At 44.7% G+C, this 17,333-nt stretch overlaps 1 protein-coding gene across 1 annotated transcript; it reads right to left on the bottom strand.

Annotated features, from left to right (window-relative positions):
- Positions 1–13,271: 13,271 nt before the first annotated feature.
- LOC128149654 (G-protein coupled receptor 55-like) lies at positions 13,272–16,688 on the bottom strand. Its single transcript, XM_052805133.1, has 4 exons — positions 16,599–16,688; positions 15,141–15,228; positions 14,902–14,921; positions 13,272–14,231 (listed from the first exon to the last, which is right to left on the bottom strand). Exons 1-4 carry the CDS (start codon positions 16,686–16,688, stop codon positions 13,272–13,274), a joined length of 1,158 nt encoding a protein of 385 aa, XP_052661093.1.
- Positions 16,689–17,333: the final 645 nt, after the last annotated feature.

The following is a 17,333-nucleotide window of genomic DNA, read 5'->3' as shown; positions in this document are numbered from 1 at the left end:
ATTCAGCTTACACTGAAATTAGGAGCCTTTGCTTCCTAAAGAGTAAGGACATCTCTAGAGGATGATTTTGAGATTTTGAGTGCTCAGTTTAGGAGTTTCTGCATACCTTAGTCTCCTAAGTTAGACAATATGAACACCCTTGTGTGTCAAGTATTTTCAATGACTGGTATTTTTTAAAATAAGACTGACTTTGGGATGGGGTGATACTGTCTGATGCTTTTCCTGGCTGCTGTGTACATGGCCCCTTGTACGTAGGACACTCCTGCTTCTCTGCGTGAGGACTAGACCTGCATGCTCTGAAATGCAGCTCGCTCTGACTTGCTGTGTCTGCAGGTAAGGAGGTAAGTGCTCAGCAGAAATACCAGTTGGGTGTCCCTGCGTGCTGGCTTGTAGCTGCTGCTTTCACAGTTTCTGTTGTATTAAAGGAAAATCTCTTGATTGAGGTTGGAGCCACCTCCACAGCAGCTTCAGCTGCACTAGGTGACCTTCTCCATCCCCACAGTCTCCTTTCGTATAGTCCCTTTTCCGTGAGGTCCTCACAGCTCCCAGGTGGATCTTGTGGGGAGGAGCTCTCCCCAGCAAGGTGGCATGGGGCAGTGCCCCATTGCAGGGGATTGTCCCCAAGAAACGTCATCTGACAAAAAGCCTGCAGATGGGAGCAGTGCAGCACAGCCCAGAGCCTCAGCCCCTGCCCTCGGCCTCTCCGCGACTGGGCTGTGACTAATGGCCTGCTGGAGGCAACAGGAGGATACTGCAGAGGTGATGTAACATGCAAGGCAGCCTTGCAACTGGGACTGATTATATACACTCTCACACCTCTTCTGTAGGCAGGTCATGTCAAAGGATGGGCTGGAGCTGGGTGCGTTAGGCAGGAAGAGCACACAGTGCAGGGGCTGCTCAACAGTTCCCAGCACTTCAACTCCTTCACTCTTGCTAAAATCTTAAAAGAAATGGGTGGGTTGAAGAATCACAAATCACATGTTTCCTTAAGTTTGCTGACAATATTTGCTCTGGGAATATTATTATTCATAGTGAACGTGGAAGGTTTTTGTGCCAGCACTAATTAACTGTTCTCACTAGCACAAAGATGTTCTCCAGTGGAAGCCTGTACATTATTCTACTCATTTGGATTAATTAATGTGAAAAGGCCAAGTATGTAATTTCATACTTGAACTTTTAGATCTGTATTTGAATTGAATTGAAATATTGTTATGCGATGATTGAAATGTTCTCATGGTCTGACCAGGGAAAGAGTTTCAAAAAAGAAGACAGCTTGATGCTGAAGAAAACCTCTCAAATGAAAATTTGTCATCTTTTAAAGATATTTCTCTAGGATGTCACTCTGTTCTCCCATTCGTTAATTCATGGAGGAAGTGGTTCTCAGTAAAGTAACAGTGAAGGCTTTGGATCAGGCCCCAACTCATTTCTCGCTCTTTTCAGATGGTGATTTTGTGGTTGCCACTGCTAGAATGACAGTCAATTCTCATGAGCCATTCTCCCTCCTCCAGAAATCACTACATGTTAAAACTCAAAGAAGAAGCTATAAGCTTACTTGCTTTGGCACTGTGGATACATGGGGCTGCCTTCTGAAAAAACCCCTATGTCAGCAGTGTTGTCAGAGCATTGCCCTCTGCAAAGTCTGCAGAGGTTTTGGAGGGTGCAGCCTGCCACTGGCCCCCAGGTACCTTATCCTGTGGCGTGGCTGGGTCCGACAGTACCGAGGAGGCCTGGGAAGCACCTGGGGGCAAGTGGCCAGTGACTTAGCAATGTACAGCATTAAGAAACTTGGCAAGTTGGATTTGAGAAATGAAAGAAAATTATAGCTCAGTGTTTTTGAACGCATAGCAGTCTTTGTGGTAATTAAACCAGCAGCACCATGTTAATGGTCTCTGTGGGGGAGTATTGGAAAATAGAGACCAATGGAGTTACCTTTTAGTAAAGGTTTGGACCTGACACTGCTGTGGTTTTGAGTGCTGAAAGTAGCAACTTTAGGCAGCATTTTATATGACTTGGCTGAGTTCCGTTTCATTTCCAAATGGACTGATCATCTTGTAGGTTGAATATTTGGGAGCAGTCCAGTAGACTGATGTGGTGGTGTTATACAAGCTAAGGATAAACACTGGAGGTCACTACAAATATGCCCGGGGGGGGGGGGGGGGGGAAATGCCCAGGATGGAATAAACCATGCACAGACACCTATGTCTACAGGCTGGCTTTAAAATTAGCTGTGAGTGGCTTTGCATGGCCACCTGCAGCCCCAGCTCCTACTGGGGGAAGCAGGGGAGGCTGTGTGGGTTGGCAGCCCCACACTGCCAGCTTGTTCATGTTGCAGGTTGAGCAGCTGATTGCTTTTGGTTTTGCAATGATTTTAGCAAGATCTCAGAGTGAGTTAGGGCTGTCAGAGTAGCTGAGGGGGGAAGGGAGTAGGGGGCTCGGTGTGGAGGGGTGAATGCTGGCTCCAAACCTCAGAAAGCGCTCCCCATCCTTGGCCTTTCCCCAGTGTTACTGAAGACTATCTGCATTATAAGGAGCTTTTGATATGTATTTCAAATGCCCCTTCAGACACGGCATGGTATGGAAGCAGCTTGCTGGGGGGCTCAGTCCCTCTGTAGGGCACATACTGCAAAGGGCTTGCATGCTGCCTTTGAGGCTGCCAGCTGGGGTCTAAGGTGCTAACACAACCTCCTCCTTAAAAACTAATAGCACACCCAGTTATTGAGCAATGCTGGAAAAATCCCACAGCACCACAAGCAGCACCTGTTTGTGCACAGGTCCCTGCGGTGCAAATGAGGCAGAGCAGGAGGGTTCATCTGCTCTTCCCTGGGGCAATGAGTGTGGCTGGGAACCGCAAACAGGTGATTTCCCACTCCACCGCAGTAACTCTGTTTAAATGTGTTGTGTTACCCTTTGTGGGCAAGGTTGTTGTGAAACTATCCTGTAAGTCAGGGGTCTGGGTCAGGACAAGTGGGGTTAGCCCCCGGGACCTGCTTGGATGGCCACGGTGAAATGGCAGCCGTTTTGGGGCAGGCTGTTGGTTTGCCTCTGTCATGCAAGATGATGACCTGTTGGGAATGAGTGCTGAGCTCATCCAAAGCCCCTGTGCCTTGGCTGGCTGTGCGCTCCCTCCCTGGCCTGCCAGCTGCAGAGACAGCCCTTAAGTAGGTCTTTATCAGGCACTTAGTTATATTTTGGGGACAATTCTGTATTTGAGGGGTCACAGCTGTCAGTCTCACCTCTGCTTGAGCCCAGGACCTGAGAAGGAAATGAGGGCCAATTAAGCATGTTCTGTCTCCTGCCCTATTTTTGTCACTTCTCTGTTCAATTGAAGACATCCAGGTCCCCTGCATTGCCAGGAGGGGCTACTCTCTTGGTGGCAGCAGGCTAGGTTGCTGAGCAGTGGGGGGGGGGGAAGCCTGATAAAAGTGCTTTGAGAAGCATTTTATAGTATTTGGAAAGAAAGGAGGCCTTTAAAACTGATGCTTATTCACTTCTCCAAGGAACATGAGTGCTACAAAGGTATGGATAGTTGCAATGTAGCTTGGGCCCCTCTGAAGCGTAAGGCAAGTTTGCAAGAAGCTTTTCGACCATCTCTCTCTGAGCTTTGTAACAGCTTTAAAAAAAGATTCAATTAAGATGTCATGGATATAAATGCTTTCTCTTTCTCCCCACCCCAGTATTTTAGTGTTAGGCCATGAAATGCATGAGCAAACAACAAAGTCAGACCTAGCTGCCTTTATAACAGCAGGTACCAAATACTGAATTGGCTGCTTGAAATGTTAAGCGGGGAGAGGAAGGCATGTCAATTCTGTAATGAGGTTTGCAAAGGAAATGCACTTTGCTTTCATTCAGTGCTTTTGATGAAGTTGTTTAATTGCACTAAAAGGTAAATATGTGTTATCGACCTGCTTAACAATCTGAATTCATCCAGCGTATCTGTTTCTGAAATGTCACCTCTGCCAGAGCAGTGCTTTGTGCTTGCCCGTAGGGACTTGGTGGGTCTTTAAATTTTCAGTTCACTTCTTTCCCAAAATTTTTTATTAATAGCAAGTGCTCGACTATTTTTATGCTATGACTGCTGCAAGGGCAGCTCCATGTGGGGTTGTTTGCAGAAACTGTAAAATCAATTAACGCCTTCTACTATTTGCACCTCTCGGCGCGTTCAGTTCGTTTGCTGTGAAACCTGTGGGCAGCGTAACCTTAGCCCCCTGCAGCTGTAGCAGGGCAGGGTGACTGCTGCTTGCGTCCACCAGCTTGGCTTAAAAAGAGTGAATTTTTCGAGCGAGGAGAAGGCTCTCCATGTCTGACACCTGCCTCTGAGGGCTCAGTGGCCGCACCATCGCGGCTCCAGTCCCGGGCAGTGAGCAGGGCTGAGGGCTGCTCAGTGCCTGTGCCATAGCATATGGGGCTGCTTGCATAAATTAGCATGTCGTTAACTCGTCAAATGGCCCCCATCATTCAACAGTTTTCCTGGCCGTGCTGGCCAGGACTCCTCTCAGCCGGCCAAAGCACGTGCTGGGGCAGTGGCTCGTGGCAGCAGCACTGAGGGAAGGCAGGAGCTGCCGGCTCAGGCCTGCATGCCCCACGCCTCGATCCTCCTCACATGTTGTTTTATATTTGCTTGTGTTAATGTCCTGGCACTCACCCAGACATGAAGTAAGTGGGGGAAGCTTAAACAAATAGTTCAACGTTGAAAACTGTATTGTTCCTCACAGAAACGTGGCCCTGTGGGCAGTGTTTTGTCACTGGAGCTGTGAGCGTTTCTGTGCAAAATCCTCTCTCAGTACAAGAAACTTTTAAAAGTAATGCTGCTTTTCTGACTCAAACTGTTTCTGAATTTGGCAAATGGCTTTGGGGAGAAAGAAGTTAAATCCCTTGCTGTCTGTATTTAAAAGACACCTTTGGGGCCACCATGTCGAGGTGCAGTCTGCCCACAGGTGGGCTTGCCCTCCGGCTCTCTTGTCAGGGGCCATTGCAAAAACAGGATCCCCAGGTCATCTTGTGAAGACAAAATCCCAAACGTGGTGGTGTATTTAGGAAAGTATTTGAGGGTGGTTGGGGTTTTTTTGTTTTGCTTTGTTTTTTTAAACAAGGCATTGCAGCCTGCTCTCAGGGGACGTGCGGCACCATGAGGGGCAGCATTTCTTTGTCATTTGTTGTTGCTTTGTCATTTTAAAAAATGTGGTAAAAGAAGTAGCTGGCATGGTCAGAGTCAAATGCTGGGTGGCAGCGAGCCTTTCCCAATGTGGGTATTGGATGTGACTTGCTCTTGCTGTGCTCTGATGTCAATGGTGTAGTTTGCAAGGAAAAAAAAAAAAAAAAAGAGGGGAAAGAGCTGTCTTATGTCACCAGGGCTTAACACAGAAAAAATTGCAAAGCCATTGAGAGAAATACGTGCAAAATACATGATCTATTCAAAGAGCTGTCACTGTGTATACCTTTTCTTGGCATTTTCCCTCTATGGCAGTTTAAGCCTGGAGTTTTCCCCGTGGATGTAGCAGTGCTTTGCACAAGGCCTTAAACGCTCTCCACCTTCTGCTGCAGGCGTTACCGACTGCTGCCTCACTGCTTCTTAGCTTGTTGTGCCTGCTCCAAGATGCTCCCTCAGCCCTCCATCATCTCCCACCACCAGCCTTCACCGGCACTTGCTTGCCTTGGCTCGAGGGTGCCAAGATCTTCCAAAGGAGCTTTTCACAGCCAGCACCTGCTGAGGAGAGCTGCTGTCATTTGCCACCGCTCTTCTTTTTACTGCATTTTTCTTTCCTTCTTTTTTTATTCTTTCTTTTTTACAGATTCTTTCTCCTTTAAAAGTTTGGTAACAGGTGTTGAAAATCGTTCCCATCTAAGAGTGTGAATAGGAGCTAAGTGACAAAAAGAAAGTTAAAGCAAATTGGACGCTTGCTTTTGGTTGCATCTACCAACTCCCTCCTAGGGATGCAAACCAAATCTAAAAACGCTCTGAAATTTTGTTTACAGTTTAAAGAGCAGCTGATGCCTCTTGAAAAACCTTCAGCCCAGAAGGATTCTGTTGCTTTGTCTCTGACTTTTCTTTATTTCTTCTTTTTTGTTCTTCCTTACAAATGCTATTTGCATGAAAACGAGACCTTTTATTTCTCAAGAGCTGATCCATCCCTATTACTTATTTGTTATTTGGACATTGACCATTTGAGTCTGAGTCTGTCCAGGGAGTGCAATTAAATCAGACCCTCCAGACTAATCCTCTGGGATACCGGGCTCATTTCCACAGCAACTGATTGTGATATAGAAAAGGGTTTCTAACTTCAGGTGGATTAAGTATGCAGTAGAAGTTGAGTGAACGTGGTTGTAATGGAGAGTGGGGTGCAGGAGTACAGAAAATGTAAGTTGCATTGGTGAATTACCTTTCTGACAGGGATGCTTCCCCAGAGTCCTCCAAAGGGCAAATGTAGCTGTTATAGAACTGAAATTTGCATGTGCTGTTTCTGTCCATGTTTGAAACCCCACTTCTTCCCTGGAAGCTGTGAATCCTGGAGCTGCAGGTGCCTGATCTGCTGCCCCTTTGCTCCAGTGGGCCACCTGCAACATGGCTCTGCTCCACAGCTGGTTTTTCACCTGCCATAGGCTTGCGGTGCCACCTCTTCATCTCGTTGGATTTCGGAAACTTGCTGAATGGTACTTTGTGCTGTCTTCATTAATATTTGAAATGTCGCAAGACTTTTCTAGGTGTCCTTGAATGGACCAGCAAAGTGCTTCCTTCCTCTCGGCTCCCTGTCAGGATGACCTTCAAACTTTAGTGCTTTGACATTTTGTATTTATTCAAGAAAATAATAATTTGTACCCTGAACAGTTTTGCCAAAACTTTGGTAAGAGAGATTATGACCTATGTCATTCTGTTTACATCTGTGTTTAAAGGACATGTAAACATGAGTAGGAACTGGATTGTAAACCTAATGTGACTAGGAAGAATGTTGAAAATAAGATTCTTGGGCGTATGCAGCGGAGTTCTGGAAAAGCAAACACTTCATGTGATGCAAACAAAGTAGTTTTCAGTATGGGAGTCTGGCTGCTGTGTTGTGCAAGTTCGACAACCTGATAAACTAAAAGTTAGAATGGGTGTATTTACCCACAGGATCAGATTTTTTTTTGCCAAAAAGTGGAAGAGAGATTTGGGATGTCTTCTAAAGATGTTTTGTGATAGGTGTGTGTGGGCATTCCAAGGCAAGTGACACAGGCTAATTTGAGAGAGCAATAACCCATAATAGCATGAAGTATAATAACAATGTGAACCGTGTGGTTATGTCCAGAAATGAAATCTAGGATAAGACTCAGTGATACTGCTTGATTTGTGCCCCATTGTTCCAAAACAAGGGAACATACTATTCTTGCCTCTGTATTTTGTGTTGCAAAGGCGTGGGGGCATTAAATGTCTCACTATTGCTACAAAGTGTAGGGTTAAGTTTTGTCTTGCCATTATAGCACCGAGTTGGTTACAAATGCAAATGTGTCCAGCCCATTGCTTTACCTCCTCCCACTCCTGGCAGCCTAAATGTGTTTTTTCTGAGGAATCATAAGGCAAGGTGTGTCAGGTGGTGGGTTTGAATTAAGTGTGGTCTGGCTCCTTTCATATGATTTTTGCAGTGAGAGAGAGGTAGAGGTGAGAAGGGCCTGGAGTAGCCCATCCCCGTTTGATTTGGCATTGGAGGCTGGGTGGGATACTCTGGCGCATCTCAAATGGGAGCAAACACCCCTCGTTGCACAGCAGGGTCCTGCCCCAAGGTCCCAACAGGTCTCTGCACAGCTGCTGCAGGCAGGAGCAGTAGCAAGAGCCTGAGCTCAGAGTGAGATGAAGACTGTTTTATAGCTCAGGCTTTCTTTTATCTTCTCACTACTCATATAAAATGGTCTACATAAACATATTTATTATTAATACCATGTTATTTTACTCTGCATGAGGGAAACAAATCTATCTGCAGGGTTTTTACAGCCATGCCGACCTTGGTCTGTTGAAAGTCCTGTTCCTTTATTTCTGCCCCCTTCCACCTGTGATGTTTTAAAGCCACTGTGCTTCCTATTAGCATGAATGAAGTCAGACTGGTGTCTGCTGTCTGCAACTTCTCATGCTTTCCTAAGCTCCTCTCTAAACTGAGTAATGAAGGACACTGTTTGAAATAGCTTTATCTCAGATACTATGGCTGGCCGAGTGGGACCAGGTTAGATGCTGGTCTCTGGGAGGTGGCATTACTTGTAGTCACAAAGTTAATACTTAACAGAGAATGGCTGGGATTGTGTTGGTGTACTCTGAAGTGTAATCTAAACTGGATTTCCTGGGTTTGTAATGCTTAGTTTTGGATTAACAGTTGCCTGGCAGTGTTTGTAACTCTAAACTGCTGATACTTGCTTTCCAATATAATCCCAGTTTAATGCCTTTTTTGTCTTGAAATAGAGAGAATGATTAATGGGAATCTGTGGCATACAGCAGATGTGAGGTTTTACATCCTTTGGTGTCTGCAAATGGCACTGATTCAGCTTTTCCTGGGAAACGTTGCTGATTCCTCATAGATTTTTGGTTGTATCAGTATCCTACAGCAACTTTTTTATCACTTACATGATGTGGTGAATGTCATTCTTATGGACTGACTACATATAAAAATCAGAATAAGAAGGATACATGAGAGAAAATGAAGGAGGTTGTAGGTGTCCTTTGCCTTTCACAGCAGCTAACGACACTGATTCATTAGGCTTTGTTGCTATGGTAGAAGTTTCTCAGTGAGCAAGAAACCTGATGGAGGGAAAAGTCTCAGCTTTTCTAGCGAATTCAGTGCCTTCAAAAAGCTGAAGACAGAGGCATGTGAAAGGGAAGGAAGGATGAAGACAGGGCTGCAGGCGGGCTGCAGCACTTGATCGAATTGGAGCTTTGCACTGGCCAGTTGTAGTTGAGTTTGAGTCTCAGAGTATCCTCCCACCAAAACTGGACACATTCAGGACTCTGCACATCTCTATCACACCAAGGTCAGCAATGGGAATGCTCCATCACTTTATTGTGTCACTTAGGACATTTTTACTTCTTTATGAGACTTCTATCTCATACCACCAGTAAATGCAGCAGATGAAAAGGGCACACAAAGAGCTTTGCTGTGTGGGGAAATAACTGTGAAGTGAGCTGGGGTGCAATTTCTGCACGTGCCTAGCTGTAGTGCTCCACTTTCACAGCAAAATTAACTATTTCACATTTGTCTGCGCGAGTTTTCTCAGAGGGCTTCTCCCTAGCATCTAGAGTGCTACAAATTCATCTTTAGCTCATGGTGCTGTCTTTCTGCAGAGAAAACAAAGGACAATTTTAACTCTCTCTAGTGACAATAGAAATGCTAAAAACACTTTGAGAGAAGTGTAGGCATATGAAAATGTCTATAAAAGCCTATACATTTCTCTTGAGACTTGCTTTGCTGAGGTTTTTCTCATTATCACTGACCACAGATGTGGCATTGCTCATGGTAAATATTTTGTTCCATTCATTGTATGTGGACATCTTTCATAAAACATAAAAGGAAATAGTGAAATCTGTAAGGGATACTGCATGCCTGGTACCTGTGCTGATTCTTCCTTTTTGGGAGATGAATGCTTTGGCTGGGATTTCCATGGTTATATGCAAATATCATCAGTGATGTTTTCTTATAAACCTTTTTCCATCCCAATCCAAACAGATACTTTCTGAGCCTGAAACAAAAGATAATAGCTGTACTAGAAGAAAAGAAATTTGGAGAGCAAAGGACAGATGTGCAGAGTTAGTGGATACCTAAGTTTGAGCTTTACTGCTTTCCCAGGTGAGTGAGGCTGCAGGAAATATGATATTTGGCTTGTTTAAGTGTGAAATATCAAAGCTGCTGAAACACATGCCCAGTCTCTTAGTGAAACCTGCAAATAAGTGAGTAGGAAAGTTACTTATGTGAATACAATACAGGCATGAGTGTCTGCAACACAAGTCTCTTGGTAAGAAATCTGGCAGCCTCAGGGTGCGTTTTGTGAAAGGCCTCTCAAATGAAATGGCTTGGTTGGCCCACAGGATGAAGTTCCCCAGCTGAGCACCTTCACCATCTCCCATGACCCACTATGCTTTCACTGCTGGTTTAAGCCCTTTCCCTTTCACTATCCAAATGCAAAAACAAGTGCAAGTGGAAAAAGTGCTCCATAACAGCTCTCTAGCCCCCATTCTCTTTCTTTCAGAATAAACTAATGATTTTTAGTTAAGAACTGTATGTGTTCGGAATGAGTCCTCTCTTCTTAGAGGTGAATCATTTCCAAACAAATCCTCGGTTTTGCTTTCTTTTTTCCCCAGATGAATCATTACCTGTACTCTGGAAAGCCTGTGATGGCTTTAGATTGCAGATTTTCAGATTTTTTTTCTCCTTTTATTTCTTAGCACTGTATGTCTTTAATATTCTCTTGGTGCAAAGAGAAATCTCTGTAGTCTCACTAGATAGCCAGTGTCATGATTTGGATATAAAGCCCTACAAATGAAAAAGCTGTTACAGCTACCCACCTGAGCAAAGAAGGGATCAGACCACACCAGATTTGACCTGGAAAGTGAATGTTCAGAGGCCTACAAGCAATAAGATCCAGCAGAGAACTTTTGAGTAGAAACTGTTGCCTTTGCAAAATTATCATTTCCCCTAGAAATCTGGAACAAAAATTGTTACCCTGCCCTGATAATTAGTGCTCTCTTAGAGCTGGCAGAGGCACTGCGAGCCACGTGTAGAGGCAGGGAGCTGAGACAGTGGTTGGCTGTACCCTGTCTATGGGCAGGTGCTAGCTTTTCCACACCTCAGCCTGTTTGTTTCTAGAAAAATCGATGGCCAGAAACACTGGAGAAACATAGGGGAGAGGCTTGGGAGAAGAAATGCCTCAAGCACTTTTAACTTGTCCTTCTTACAGTTTTAACTATGCTTATTTGGTCAACATTCCTGGTCTTCTAAGCAGTGTGTTATTGCTGAGGTAGGTAGCCAAGAAGCCAGAGTGTCCTAAATTTAATACTCATTTCACTGCTGTCTACCAGCACTCTAAATGAAATTACTGTGCAAGTTACTTTATGATCTGTGGGAGCAAGGACAGCAGGGTAACAAACAAGTAAGAACAGGCATACTTAAAAATGGAGCTGAGCAACAGAGGAAGCATAAAACTGCAGATGAGCTTCTAGTCTCAATTATAGCAGTGTAAGCCCAAAGTCATGTAGGTAAAACTAACAGAGCTGCCTCAGGCTATAGAAAAGCAATTGAGATAGTTTTCTCAGGTAGTTTGGCATTTTCTGCCTCCTGAGGTACTGACAAAATCCCTGTTCCCTATGTTCAGGGATTATCAGTTAAAGTGGAGGCCCTCTTGGCATGGCCCACTGCTTTGAGATGTAAAATAAATCTTTTGCGTCAGCACTATTTTCTTCTATTATTTGTTAACTCTGCTTCCAAAAGGAGCCTGAAGTCTCAGTAGTAAAACCTTTTTGTCTACTGAAGCACGGTTAGTTAAGAGAGAAGTTATGAACAAGGATATGATGAGGATTCAGTATCTGCTGGCAGGGAAACTAGTCAGATATTCTGAGTTTACTGAGGGAATCAATGGAAATGGCAATTGATATGGAGAGGGAATTCTTGCTGGAATATCCTGGTGGGTTTTATTTTCATGCACTTGGACATAACCAGGACATGGTTAGTGTAAATGCACAACCCTTGTATCCTCAAAAGCACTGTTCATCACCTGAACACCAAAAGGACTCTCTAAACACCACCACACACTTACATCTATGTTGGATCAGACTTTCCCTCCTCAGCAACTGGACTTCTTTGGTACAGTCTCATACACAGATGTAGCAACTCCAAAAAATTTCACTTTTTTGGACTGGAGTCTCCATATGCAAAGTCGCCAGCTCGGGGAAGAAATCAATACATGGTTTGTGCATTATCCTTCTCAAAAGTGTACAGAGAAAAGACAGTTCAAAGGATGGGATTAGTATCCCTGCCAAGAAGAGGTATTGCAAGGATCCAGCTCAACATGAATATGAAAACTAATTGCTTCGGTTGTCATCATCCTCATTGCTCAGGAAAGTGGCAGTTGGCTGCTGGGGTAGCAGTAGAGGCAGCAGTGGAGGTCCCCCAGAGCAGTAAGCTGCCTCTCTCCAGCCTGGATGCATACCATCATTCAGTTTATCTAGATGCCTGTGAGCACTGATAAGTAACTGACTGGCATGTTAGGCTCCTGCTGGTGGATTATTTTTTATTGCCTTGTTTGTTTGGGAAGTGGTAGTGCTTGGTTTGCTCTGAGGTCTGAAAGGCTGCTTTCCCACTGGGATCCTGTGTTGCTGGCTGCTGCTTTAGGGATCAGGGCTGCTCTTACCTTATCCCTCAGTAAGGTGGGGGTTGTTCCTTCAGATTCACGTGTTTGCCACTATGTTGGACTTGGGCTTCTTATTTCATGCTTTTGTTTGGTTTGGCTCTGTTCATGAAACTAGGTTTGTAACCAAGCAGGAAGGAACAGATACGTGAAAAGCCTGCAAGTAGGAGCGGAGCTGGTGAGGAGGCCTGGAACTGGGATAGTCAATTGATCTGAGCTAGTGGCAATATTAGTTAGAAGTGCGATGTTGTAGGCACAGGACCTGTTGCTAAAACAAGTGTTGCACCTTGCAAAGCAAGTCAGCCAGTGGAGGAATGGCATGGAGATCTTGCTATACCCGTGTTTACCTAAAGCTGCCTTTGGATTTAGAGTTACAATAATTTTTTTTTTTTTTTTTAAATAGCATGTGCAAATCTAAACCTGACAGGTGTGCATGTATGTGAGCACGAGCATACATGATCAGGGCAGGGGAGGCAACAGAATTTACTCTGAAGCTTTTTACCATAAACTCCAAGTCTCTGTTTCTCAGCAACCCAAGTCTGTAGTAACTGAAGTCCTGAGGAAGGTTTGCAGGTGCAGTGTAGACAGGGAGGCTGAAAGATGCTACCACATACAAGTGAACAATTTATTTTTTTTTTTCCTCAAAGTAAAGAGGAATCACATCCAAAGAGATATGCATCACCATTTATAGGAATAATTCCCTTTCTTTTTACCTGTAAATACTAACACAAAAAATTATGGAAGGAAATAAAAAAAGTTAGGAACAGTCTCCTGGGAATGGGTTTAGTTCTGGTTTTTATGAAATATTTTCAGATTTGAATGTTTGAAGGAAGTTGCTTAGATAAGTAGTTCAGGACCCTGTACTTTCCACAAAAGCTTCTCCACACATCATCCCAAGTAACTAACATGTAGCATGTCAATCAAGGCTTTCGCGTGGCTGTTTTTTCCCTGTTTCGTAATGGGTCTTCCAAGGACTCCTTTAAAACAAAATAATAACACACCCCATCAAGACAGCAGTTCAGGTTTGCCCAGCAAAGGGTGCCCTGAACGATGTCTCGTAGCACTTGCTGAAAACTGGTGTGAATGATGTTATTCTTCACCAAAAAGTACACAAAGTAGGCCATGTGGTAAGGCGTGAAACAGACCAAAAACGCAACAACGTTTGTCACCACTATCTTCTCTGCTCTAGTGGTGTGTGTTTGGGGGTTGTCTCGTTTTCTGTGCTTTCTCAAGCACCTGATGGTCTGAGCGGTGCAGAAGGTCATGGCTGCCATGCTGCCGAAGAAGGTGGTCTCCAAGGCGCTGAACAGGCCTGCGTTTTCCCACGTGCTCTTGGAGAAGTTATGGAAGCAGGATGAGATGTTGTGGCCCTCTCCATGCAGTTGGAAAGTAAAGACTGTCCCAGCCGAGGTGCCCAGGCAGATGACAGCACAGACCATAGCAGCTTTCTTGGTAGATCGCAGGGTGGGAGCCATGAAAGGGTGCTGGATAGCGATGTACCGGTCTACACAGATGCAGAGGGAGATGAGGATGCTGCCGTACATGTTTACAAAGTAAAGACTCTCCAAGGTGGAGCAAAACACAGACCCCAAGTTCCAGTTGTCCTGAAGGTGGTAGGAAATTATTTTAAAAGGAAGAGTAAACAGCAGCAAAGTGTCCAAGAAAATAAGGGCTATCATGTAGATTGTAGATTCTGACAGCTTTTTAACCTTAAAAAACAGGAACGACAGAGCCATCACATTGAACAGCAATCCTAGGGTAAATGTGGGGGTGTACATGATGAGCTGGAACAGTTCCACAGTAGTGCTGATATTATTGATATTGCTCTTGGTACGGGTGTCATTCATATCTCCAGGTATGCTAGAAGAGAAGAAAATCACCTTCAGCAGAAGGAAGGACGAAGATCACACTTAAGACATGGTACAAAGGCCAATGAGGTCTCTGTGTGTCCACAGACCTGGAGATGCTTTTTGTCTTGGGCTGCTGTGTGCTGAATTGCAGCTCCCAGTAATGTGGAGCTGCTCAGTGCCAAGGGATCTTGGGGCAAGGTTGTGCCTCAAGAAGGAGCAAGACTTTCTGGGGTCCAAGCCTCACTTGCACTGTTACCTGTTACCCCAAACTGTGCTGCCCTATAGTTTAGGCTACGCAGAGTATGGATGTGACTGCACTGTCCCCTTGGAGTGATGTGATCTCTTTGCAGAGCCAGGGTAGTAGCCCCTGATTTTTGGGTTACTTGGATTGTTGGGATGGAAGCAATTAGTTGGATCAGATTTCCCGAATCAAGCTATCGTAAGAGACTTTGGGGAGCCACGAGTATGAGGGTCCCCTGTGTTTATTAATGTGAAGATCCCACACAGTCATTGCCATTCTGCACCCTCTCCTACCACCACTGGGCAAAGAGGGGCTGTGATTATTTCTGGGCCTTCTGACAAGCTTGCTTAAAGCAGCAGGCAGGAAGTTTCAAACAGGCTATTTCTAGCAGAGGTTAAGTCTTTAGAAGAAGAATGAGATTTAAGAAACCAAGCTTTTGTCTAAATCAGACAGACTTACCACAGCAGATAAATCTGTATCTGCAGAGACAGGGATTGCAGAAAACATGCACCTGGTTTCTCCTCCGCAAAGAGGGGACTGAAAATGTTGAGGTAGGCACCCTCTGAGCAGGGGTTGTGAAGTAATTCTTTTCTTTAGAGGAAGGGTGCTGGTTTGATCCTGCCCTCAGACTCTCCTGAAAAGGACCAGGAAGGCTCTCATTGGTTTCTGCAATGCTGATCTCAGCCGGAATTGCTTACAAATGCAAATGCACAGGAATACCTGGTCCTTTCTTCTAGCCAGCTCTGTCACAGCAAATGTAACCTGTAAATAAAACCTTTCAGAGATCTTTCCGTCAGCGCCCAGAGATTACTTTTATCTGCTGTTCTTTAATTGTCATTACTTCAACCTAGTGCCTTTCCTACATGAGTTACTGATCTTGACGCTGTTTCATTTCAGATTTGTCAACTGGTGCAGTGAAAGTTCCTGTTCTGCAGATCAAGTCATTCCCTGACTATTTCAGAGGTAAGCTCTCCAGTGCTGTGGTTTGAGAGAGATTAGGATCAGCAAAAAGGAAATTTATTTCTTACTAAAGAACTAGCAATTACTGTTAGGAAGCCAGAGCAGGTTGGCTATTTGCTCCTTGAGGTCACACTGACGCCAGGTAAATGATTCTGTAAGTTACTAGTTGTCCTGGTTTTGGCTAGGATGGAGTTTATTTTCTTTCTAGCAGCTGGTATGGTGTTATGTTTTGGATTTAGTAGGAGAATAATGTTGATAACTGACGTTTTCAGTTGTTGCTAAGTTGTGTTTAGACTAAGTCAATGATTTTTCAGCCTCTCATGCCCAGCCAGCAAGAAGGCTGGAGGGGTACAAGAAGTTGGGAGGGGACACAGCCAGGACAGCTAACCCAAACTGGCCAAAGGGATATTCCATACCATGTGACATCATGCCCAGTATATAAACTGGGGGGATTGCTGCTTGGGAGCTAACTGGGCATCGGTTGGCAGGTAGTGAGCAATTGCATTGTGCATCGCTTGTTTTGTATATTCCAATCCTTTTATTAGTATTGTCATTTTATTATTGTTATTATCATTATTAGTTTCTTCCTTTCTGTTCTATTAAACTGTTCTTATCTCAACGCATGAGTTTTACCTTTTTTCCTTCCGATTCTCTCCCCCATCCCACTGGGTGGGGGGGAAGCGAGTGAGCAGCTGTGTGGTGCTTAGTTGCTGGCTGGGGTTAAACCACAACACTAGTTTACATTACAGAAGTGAGAAAACCATCTCCAGAAACCCAGCCTGATGACGAGAATGAGGTGCTGGCAGGGCTGTGGGTGCAGGAGAGCATACCTCTGGTGGGGTCAGGTGCAGGGATCCAGCCACAGCTTCTGTCCTGCTGTAGCAGGTGCAGGTTTTATTTGATTCCCTGCAGTAGGCAGTGCTGCTGGCTGTGTAAAGCACTTAACAGCCTCCTTCCTTGCAGAGCACCGCTGCCTGTAAGGCATGGGGGGACATGGCTCAGTGGGGCAGCAACCCTGTAAGGAGCACCTGCTCTGCTGCTGTCTGCAAGGGACTGAGGGAAATTTGAGGGGAAATAATGAAATTCTCTTGGCCAAATAAAAAAGGACAGGAAATCCTGAGTTTGTGAAGCACCTGGGGATCTGAGTGGCTGGAGGGAAGAAGCACTCCTTGTTATGCTGCAGGGTTGTTCATTACCTGGGAGTTAAACCCACCCACAGCCATGGGCCTGGGGAGTTTGTTGGGAGCTGGATTGGGTCTCTGAACCTCCGAATTCAGGTAGCCCATGGCAGATGAGGGGTTACACTGACAACCTGGGCAGAGATATTGCTCGCTACAAGAGGGTGGCCTAGGTTCCACAACCCAATATGCTGCTCTCCTGCTGAGTCCCCTTCATCGAGTGAAGCCCTGTGAGTCTAACACTGGGAGGGAACCCATTACTGAGAGCCAAAGGGATGAAAAGTTAATTAAGGAATTATTGAAAAGTAATAAATAGTGACAAAGTTCTTTACCACATTGTCTCTGTAGGACATTTTATCAGTCACGTGTGTCCCCCCCCCCGTCCCCCCCCTTTGTTTTGTTTTGTTTTAGGTTTTTTTTTTTGATAGTGTGTCTAGGAAGTTCTGGGTCTAGAGAAATAGAATTTCAGCTTCTTACCAAGATTTTTACTTGAGGAAAATCTAGTTATGATAAAAAGGCATTTTAGACTAGAGTCTTTTGTGTAGATTTATAAACAAAACAGAAAAAAATACTTAAAGCATAAATGCAAAGGGTAGCTCTGTTTGTTCTTAAATAATATGTAGATATGCTATAAGCAAAACAAGTTATGTAAAATATACTTAGAAAAGAAGCAAAGCTTTTAAGGCAAGGTTTCACTACAATGAAATATTCTCTCTTGTCATCTTACCTTTGGACTGTCTTTAGCTCTGGTGG

The sequence above is a fragment of the Harpia harpyja genome, chromosome 12, assembly GCF_026419915.1.
Source record: "Harpia harpyja isolate bHarHar1 chromosome 12, bHarHar1 primary haplotype, whole genome shotgun sequence".
NCBI lineage: Eukaryota > Metazoa > Chordata > Aves > Accipitriformes > Accipitridae > Harpia > Harpia harpyja.
Note: the sequence above shows the minus strand (reverse complement) of the source record. Positions and strands in the feature narration are given on the sequence as shown.

Coding starts and splice junctions, on each gene's coding strand:
- LOC128149654 (XM_052805133.1), bottom strand. CDS start 16,688: ATGGGCTACCTGAATTCGGAGGTTCAGAGACCCAATCCAGCTCCCAAC. Junction 14,922..15,140: donor ATTCCTGTGCATTTGCATTT/GTAAGCAATTCC, acceptor CTGTCTCTGCAG/ATACAGATTTATCTGCTGTG. Junction 14,232..14,901: donor ATACAGATTTATCTGCTGTG/GTAAGTCTGTCT, acceptor CTTCTGCTGAAG/GTGATTTTCTTCTCTTCTAG.